Below are 9,757 nucleotides of genomic sequence, written 5' to 3' on the forward strand. Positions count from 1 at the left end.
AATCCAGAGAGAGAATTTTTGAGACTGAATGTATGTCAAAGCATAGTGTTTTCATCTTTTTTTTTTTTAGTTTGCTAGTTTACTTCTTTTTCCTGTTATATTTTTTTCCTTTTGATCTGATTTTTCTTGTACAACATTACAATTACAGAAATATGTTTAAAAGAATGGCACATATTTAATGTATATCAGATTGCTTGCTGTCTTGGGGAAGAAGGACGTAAAGGCAAAGTTTTACAAAAATGAGTAGTGAAAATTATATTCATATGCATTGGAAAAATAAAATAATATTGAATAAAAGAAGAAATCTCAATGTACAAGATAAGTTTCTGTAGTACACTCTCTTTTCCATAAAAGGATTGGCCAAAAAGTGTTCTGACAAAGGATTGCTAGAGGTTTTAGGTGGGCATTCATAAAAAAAGTTTCTTCTTTTTATAAGTAAGAGATTGGATAAAGCATTGTGCCTGGAGTTGGAAATATGTTCCAGCAATTATCTACCACATTTTAGAATAAAATTAGATAATAATCATAAAGTGCTTAGCTCAGTACTTGATGTATAGTAAATAAATAAATCAATAAATATTTTTCCTTCCTTCCTTTACTTTCTTTCTTTCTTCCTTCCTGCCTTTCTGCCTTCATAAAGAAAGACAAACTAACACATTTTTCCTTTTGAACAGCATCTTAACAGTTGTAGTCTTTCAATATTCTTTTTCTTTTTTCTTTTCTTTCTTTTTTTCTTTTTATTTAGTATTTAATTTTCCAAGTTACATGCAAAAACAAAATTTACCATTTGTTTTTACAACTTTGAGTTTCAAATTCTTCCCCTTCCTTCCTTCTCCACACCATGCCTATTCAGAAAGCAAGAAATTTGATATAAATTGTATGTATTCATGAAAAACATCATAATAGTCAAGTTGTGAAAGAAGCATAGACGAAACAAAACAAAAACCTGAAGGAAATTTTAAAATGTAGAAGGGAAGTATGCTTCAAACAGCATTCAGTCATAGGCAATTTTTTCTCTTGGTATGGATAGCATTTTTCACTATAAATCCTTCAGAATTGTCTTGAATCTTCTCATTGCTAAGAATAGATAAATCACTCATAACTGATCATCCTAAAATATTGCTGTTACTTTGTACACATAATATTTTATTTTGCATCAGCTCATCGACGTCCTTCCCCATCTTTTTGAGAGCCTCTGCTCGTTATTTCTTATATCACAGTAATCTTCTATAATAATAATATACCACAATTTGTTAAATCATTCCCTAATTGATGGCCATTTCAGTTTTCAATTCTTTGCCACCAAAAAAAGTGCAGCTTTAATTATTTTTGTGCATTTATATCTTTGTATCTTATTTTTTCTCTAATAATTATAGGCCTAATGATGATACAGTTAGGTCAAAAAGTATGCATAGTTGTATAACCCTTTGAACATAGTTCCAATTGCTCTCCAGAATGATTGACTCAGTTCACAACTCTACCAACAATGCATTAATGTCTTATTTTTTTTTTCACTTCTCCTACACCATTTGTCATTTTCCTTTTCTGTCCTATTAGGTGATCTAATAGGTATGAAGCAATATCTCCAAATTGTTTTAATTTGCATTATTCCAATCAATAATGTACTAGAACATTTCCCCCATATCATCATATGTAACTTTGATTACTTCAATTGAAATTGTTCATATCTTTTGATGATTGAGTAATTGAGGAATGGCTTTTTATTGTGAATTTGGCTCAGCTCTCTGTATGTTTGAGAATTGAGACTTTGATCAGAGATAATTTGCTTCAAATTTGTTTTCACTGTATTTCCCTCAATCCTTTCCCACTTGTTTATTATGTTTTCTTTTTCTCTTCACACTATTATTCTTCAAAAGATTTTTTTTCTGACTACTCTCTCCCCTAATCTGTCCCGTTTTCTATCACCACCCTTCTCTTATCTCTTTCCTCTCCTACTTTTCTGTAGGGTAAGATAGAGTGCTATATCCACTTGAATGTGTATGTGTATGACCCAATTCTTGATCCAATTTTGATGAGAGAAAATTTCCCTAACTTCTTCCTCAGTACTATTGGATAGATAATACCTTGTTGTAATCCTAGTTCCTTTGCCCTTCAATTCTTTTATGTAAAAACTGCTAAATCTTGTGTCATCCTGACTGTGCTTCTAAGATACTTGATTTTTTCCCCCTGGTTGCTTGCAGTATTTTTTCCTTGAAATGAAAGTTATAGTATATGACAATAATATTCCTGGGAGTTTTTATTTTGGAATCTCTTCAAGGAATTGATCAGTGGATTCTTTCAAATCCTATTTTATCCTCTGTTTCTAGACTTTCAGAATCACTTTTCTTAATATTTGAAAAACCACATCTAGTTTCTTTTTTTTTTTTTTTTTTGGATCATGATTTTCAGGTAGTTCAATCATTTTAAAATAATTTATCCTAAATCTATTTTCAAATCAACTGTTTTTTACAATAAGATAATTTACATTGTCCTCTATATTTTATTATTTTGTTTTATTTTTTCTTGGTTTTTCATAAAGTCATAAGCTTTAATTTGGCCAATTCTAATTTATATTCATTGCCTTTATTCCCCCATCTTTTTACTCAATATTTAAGAAAGTCTCTAGTAAGCAAACCTTCATCCTTGTATGTATTAATCTTAGTTCTGTTAGCTTTTTATGTCATTTTCTTTTATTTCATTATGATCATGGTGCTTATTTTTTTTTTTTTTGCTTCTGCTTATTTATAGAAACTAATGTGTATCTCTATACTTCCGAATCATTCAAACTCCTTTTTATTATAATATAATCATAATATAATCCCATTACGTTAATCTTACAAAAATAGCTGAATCACAGATAACACATTTTTGTAGCAAAAAACACATTTATTTGGCTATTCTTCTAATATATAGGATGTTAGAATTAATAAAGTATGTATGTAAATATGTATGTAAATATACATTATGATCTATATAAAGTAGTAGAATATCCTTAAATAAATAGGTGACATGCTGATACTGTCCTATTTAAATCATATCTGATATATTGGATTCTATTCTAGTTCCCACAATTTATACAAGGGGAAAAATCATGTAGCACATGCTACACATCAAATATGAGAAGCAGAAAATAAGGACTACTGAAAAAAAGTATTTACAATTTAAATGGTCTCTCAGCCTTCACAGCATCATAGCTGAATTTGAGGTAGGTTTTAAGAATTAATACTAAAATCAATAGCCATTGTATTTTTTGAACATTCTCACTATAGAAATTAGACTGGCAAAAGTGCAAAGACAAAAAGAAGCATCATTTAATATCATCATTCATGAATGGGGAAAGACACTAAATTTCTCTTTCACATTTTCTCCCAATGTCATATTTAAAGTGTTGGAATTACTATACTCAATATGGAATTGCTACCATTCCTCTGAAAGTCAGCATTCTGTAAGAATGAGATCTTTGTAAGTTTGGGTACATGTACCTTCTCTGAGCCTTGGAGTCCTTAAATCAGCAGAACATTCAAATAGATGACCTTGAAGGTCTCTTTCATTTCTACAATAAGTTTTGTTAGAATCTTAATTCAGACAAAAAAATAAGTGATAACATTGTGAAATAATTTTAGAACAGAATTCCTACCATTTTACCCACTAGAGATTCACTTCTGGCACCCTATGTCAATCTATGTATCATAGACAACCATAATTAAAAAAAAATACTTGAACTAGAAAAAAAAAGTCACATTTGAATGCTTCATGCCTTGAATAGGATATGCAGCTAATGTTTTTGTTCTTGAATTTTTTTGTTCTTAGCATGATATCTGGCATGTGCTTAATTAATGTTTATTGATTGATTGTACATATATATATATGTATATATATATATATATATATATATATATATATATATATATATATATGTATGTATACATTTGTATCTATATACCTGTGTTTACAGGTGGTTTTAACTGGATACTATTAAAACCAAGAATATAAGTTTAAAATTACAATTTAGTTATATATTTTATTTATATATCACTTTAAGTTCAGGAAAAAAAAAAAAAACACTTCATTCCCTAAGCCAGGTACATTCCTTATTAAAAAGAAAGAAAAAAGTTTAACTAAACTAAATAGCACAATTGTTCTTGACACTTCATTTCCATAATTTTCATATTTCAAAAGAAGGAGGGGAAGTACATCTGTTCATATTTTCTTTGGTGTCAGGATTGGTTATTACACCCATACAGTTATGACTTTTGTTGTCATTTCCATTTCCATTGCTATAGTCATTAAATATATCATCTGATAGTTTTTCCATCCTTCAATCCACATCAGTTTATTAGAGTTTTCTCATGTTATCGATAATCCTTTGTATGCAATTTTCATATGACATAATAATCTTCTGTGACATTTTTTGTAATTCAAATTGATGGTTCAATGACTACTTGGTGAGCACTTTCTTTTTCTTGACGGTTCTGCTAAAAGCAAAACAATATTTACTAAAGTAGTCTAATAAAAATAGAATCTTTTTCTCTGTCTTTCACTTCATTGGGGTGCATTCATAGAAGTGGTGTTTCTAACACAAAGTATATAGACACAAAACTCTTTTTTTTATTAAAAGTTTTTTTTTTTTTATTATTTACCAGATATATGCATGGGTAATTTTACAACATTGACAATTTCCAAACCCTTTGTTCTAATTTTTCCCCTCCTCCCCGCTCCAGATGGCAGGTTGACCAATACATGTTAAATATGTTAAAGTATAAATTAAATACAATATATGTATACATGTCCAAATAGTATTCTACTTTGTGATCAATAATGATCTCTAGTTCTTTTTTACACCACTCATTTTAATGCATAATATATTTATTGTCATAATAGTTGCATTAATTCATCAATAGTGTATTAATATTCCTTCTTTTCTGAAACTCCTAGCATACTTATAATATAGCATAGAAAATTATAAATGAAAAAACAAACCTTATAGATCACCTAATACAACCCTATTACTTTTTACAGATGCAGTGATTTTCTTGTCTTGCATTTATTATTTTCATTCATGGACAATGAAGACAAATATGGGAGAAACAAATCTTACAGTTGTGATGGAATTCATTCTCTTGGGATTTTCTGATATTCCTAGGCTTGAGGGTTTTCTTTTTGTGTTATTCTTGATCATTTACATGAGTATTCTGATTGGAAATGGTCTTATTATTTTAATTACCAAGATAGATCCCACTCTCCAAACACCTATGTATTTTTTCATTGGAAATTTGTCCTTCTTAGAAATCTGTTACACATCAGTAACTATACCAAGACTGCTTTCAAACCTTTGGAGTCAGAGAAGAAATATTTCTTTCCTTGCTTGTGCTATACAACTTACTGCCTTTCTTATTATGGGAGCCACTGAGTGTTTCCTATTAGCTGTGATGTCTTATGATCGTTATGTGGCCATCTGTAAGCCACTCCACTATCCTGTTATCATGAGCCACAATAAATGTATCAAGCTGGTGGTTGGCTCCTGGATTAGTGGGATTCCACTCCAAATAGGACAGACATGTCAAATTTTTTCTTTGCCCTTGTGTGGTTCTAACAAACTTAATCATGTATTCTGTGACATCCCACCATTACTGAAATTGGCATGTGGAGACACATCTATAAATGAGTTTTCTGTCTATGCTGATGTCCTGATATTAGCCATGATTCCTTTCCTATTGATACTATGGTCATATAGCAAAATCATTAACACAATCCTAAAAATGCCATCAGCCACTGGAAGATCCAAAGCATTCTCTACATGTTCCTCTCACCTGATCGTTGTAGGCTTATTCTTTGGCTCAGCTATCATCACATATTTGCGACCTAAATCCATTCATTCAGCAGAAGCAGATAAAATTCTCTCACTTTTCTATACTATTGTGACTCCCATGTTTAATCCTATGATATACAGTCTGAGAAACAAAGATGTCATTGCTGCGCTGAAGAAATTATTACCTAAGTGATTACAATCAGATTGTAAATAACAGAATTTCTAAAGCTTAGTTTCATCTCCATTGTTACATAATTATTACACAAATTTTATTTCAGTCCTCTCTCCAACTTAAAACTTAAATGGCCCATACCTGGAAACAGGACTTTTTGGAGAAGATAGGATTGGGTATCTGGACATGGAACTGGCAGAACTACAAAAAACAGAACCCTGATCTGAATGAACAAATCTAGAGTTTAGGGGCAGTGGGTGGTACAACTAACCCTGGAGCCAGGAGGATCTGAGGTAAAATTTGACTCCAAACATTTGACATTTATTAGCATTGTTACCCTGTGCAAGTCATTTCACTCCAATTGACTTAATAAAAAATCCCAACCAAACTGAAAACAATGCAATCATGAAGTCAAGAATGTAGATCTGACTAGCTTGGCTTTTCTACTGACCCAAGAATACTTTCCATTTTGCAGATCACTAAAGCACTAGTAACTAACATTTATATAGAACTTGAATGATTTCAAAGGTACTACTGTTAATTCTATTTAATTAATAAAGCAACTGAGGCTGGCAAAAATTAAAATGTAATCTGGTAAAAGTCTGAGGAAACATATAAGTGCAGTCCTTGACACCACATCCCTGAGATTACAAAGTAGATTGTAAAAAGTTTATTCTTTAAAAATATTGTCTATTCACCTTTTTATAAGATTAGAAACTTTTATTTCTCAGTGTTAGACAAACATGCAAATGTCTTATGAGTAATGATGGAACTTACTATAATGTGAGAATCATATTTTGAGGGTTTTTTTTTTTTTTGTTCTCTTCCCTTTTGGGAAGATTTTAAAGTATTAATATGATACTATAAGTACTTGGAAAAATACAAGGATCTTAAAGATGGACTGAAAGTTACATTCATCCTATGTTGGGAATAAATAGGAGTTGTATCAATTTATGGGCTACTCTAATTCCTTTATATGTTTTATTTCTGTAGAATAAAATAAATTTGTACTTTATTTGATATTTTGAGTTGTTTGAATAGTTCCTCAAACCTTTCGTTTACAGCTTATAAAAATGAGATTCTCAGAGTAATGAAGGAAATAGGTATGTAAATATGAAATTCCTAGAAATACCTAAAAATGTTTATAAAATGAACCAAAGAAGCTGATTTGTGTAACTTGGGCTAAGGTGATGTATAAAATCCTCAACTTGACATTTAAAGCCCTAGAAAATTCAAACATCATAAACTTTTCTCATCTTCTTTCATATTTCTTCTGTTTAATCTAGTCAAACTTTTTTACCTGTATAACTCTAACTTCTGTTTGTTTGCACAGACTATATATACTGCAGTGTATTCTCTCTTCACCTATAGTTCTTGGATTTCCTAGCTTTCTCAAAACTTCAGCTTATATTCAGTCTCTTATACAAAGACATTCATAAAACCTAATTAAAAGTTCTCTTTCCTAGATACACCTTGTACACACATACATATTAATGTATACACATATGGATATGTATGTGTTTGTGTGTGTGTGTGTGTGTGTGTGTGTGTGTGTGTGTGTGTGTATAAATGTCTATGTAAAGTGTGTATGCTTTCCCCCCAGTACCAGATCTGGCATGGATGAAGATCTAGCAGAAGAGATTGAGAATATAAAGTAAGACAGGAAAATAGGCAAAATAAAACTTTTTTCATGAAAAAATAAAAAGAAAACAGTAATCAATAATGTTAAAGACTACAAAAAAGATTAGGTAGAAAAAGAATTGGGGAAACAGCCATTATATTTGATAAGAGCCTAGGTGAATTGGAAAAAAAAATCAAATGAAGATTTTTTTTGCATGTCATGACTTTAAGCATCATGGGAATAATCAAAAGCCTAATGGCATGACCATATTTAATTAAAAATATCAATCAATAGACTAGAAGACATTGAAGTCACTTGAAAGCACGAGGATAATGGAGGGTATAATCAGATGGAGAAGAGATCTCTAGTGCATGTAAAAAGGAGTTTGTCATATCCTTGATATTAAATTTCCTCTTCTTGTTTTTAATGACATTTTTAATGAATTATGAAGGTTACCAGCTGGAAGTTTAATGTATTAGAGTTTTGAGGATAGAAGGAAAAAAACTTAGAAAAAACATTGTAATTAGGCTTTTAAATAAATTAGGCAGGTTTAAAAAAGAATTATTTTGTTTCTGTGAGAGTCCAGTAAAGGTCATGTATCACAAATTAATGCTGCATGTATTTTATACATTTTCATAATTTTGGGAAGTACCAAGGGATTCTACCATGGGTTGTATACCCTTTGTCACCTGTAAGATTGAAGAACATTGGAAAAGGAGTGACCTGAGGGCAAATATTATTAAGTAGTAGCAGAAAGTGCTTAAAATAGAAATCACAAAAATGATACTGCAGAACTTTTACTGAAGAATGCAGACAATAGAAAATGATTATTATAATGGGTTATAGATATATACTTAAATATATATGCACAAATATATCTGCATGTATATGGTAATTTATATGTCTATATGTACGCGTATATGCATATAAACATAGAGAAAGAGTGGGGCAAGGGAGAAAGAGGGAGAGAGAGAACTTCAGTTATTTTCACTTCTATCTGATTCTCTATGAAACCAATTGGGTGTTTTCCTGGAAAAGATACTAGATTGCTTTCCATCTCCAGATCATATTATATGTGAGAAAACTGAGCAAAGATGGGTCAGTGAATTGTCCAGGGCTACACAGCTTGTTATTTTGTAGCCAGATTTGAGCCTTCCAGGTGTCCCATTCTATTCCTTATGCCTCCTTTCTCTGTCTGTCTCTGTCTTTCTTTCTCTCCTCTCTCTCTCTCCAAACCACATATACATATACATACATATATATATGCACACATATATACATAGATACACATGTTCACACATTTATAAAGATGTATGTATGAATAAACATCCATACACCATGTTGGCAATAAAAATACTTTTCACTTATGAGGAAATTGAGTGGGAAAATATGGGAGTGAAAGAGAATATTAAGAGGAAGTATATATTAAGGAAGAATCCGGTTTTATGCTAAACAAACTCTATAAGAATGAATGAAATTGAAAGAGGAGGAAAAAATGTAAGAAAATAAAATATTTATATTGTGTTTGTTAACAGGATGATAGTAGCCATAAAATAGAAGAGGTTGGTAAATGTGATTCAAAGTAAAATGCAATAATATGATGTTTAAAAGAAATACAAATTATTTAAAAACATGAAATATTAACAAGATAGGCTGAAAAAAATCTATTGTGATTCTGACTCTCACATATTAAATTTGTTTCCAGGCCCTGATATTTTTGCCTTTATAATACCTACAAATATGCTCCCTTCTTAGAATGCCCTCGCTCTCATATAGCTCACACCTAGACTGCTAAAATAATTAATTTGTTGGTGGATCTCTTTGACTCAATGTCCTTTCTTACTTTTTGGTATATTTGCAGTTTTCTCTTTTCCATATATTTTGTGATTCCATGACACCAGTCTTGTTGATGTTCCATATACTGAACACTCTATGGAGAAACCAAACATTTTTGCTGCTTGCTCCCCATGTCTAGAATTCTCACTCTTTCAAGCTCTTTTTCCTGCTTACTTTTTATCTTCCTGTAAAGCTTTAGCTAAAAGTACTTTTTGAAGGTTCTATTTTTCCAAATATATGCATAGTTTTCAACACTTAAATTTGCAAAACCTCATGTCCCAAGTTTTTCCCCTTCTCTCCTATCTTTCCCTTTCCCTAG

At 30.8% G+C, this 9,757-nt stretch overlaps 1 protein-coding gene across 1 annotated transcript; it reads left to right on the plus strand.

Annotated features, from left to right (window-relative positions):
* The first annotated feature begins 5,066 nt into the window (after positions 1–5,066).
* On the plus strand, positions 5,067–6,002 carry LOC141547692 (olfactory receptor 10AG1-like). Its single transcript, XM_074276166.1, has one exon. The coding sequence runs from the start codon at positions 5,067–5,069 to the stop codon at positions 6,000–6,002; it is 936 nt and encodes a 311-aa protein (XP_074132267.1).
* The last annotated feature ends 3,755 nt before the right edge of the window (positions 6,003–9,757 follow it).

This window comes from Sminthopsis crassicaudata, chromosome 6, assembly GCF_048593235.1.
Source record: "Sminthopsis crassicaudata isolate SCR6 chromosome 6, ASM4859323v1, whole genome shotgun sequence".
In the NCBI taxonomy this organism is placed as follows: Eukaryota; Metazoa; Chordata; class Mammalia; order Dasyuromorphia; family Dasyuridae; genus Sminthopsis; species Sminthopsis crassicaudata.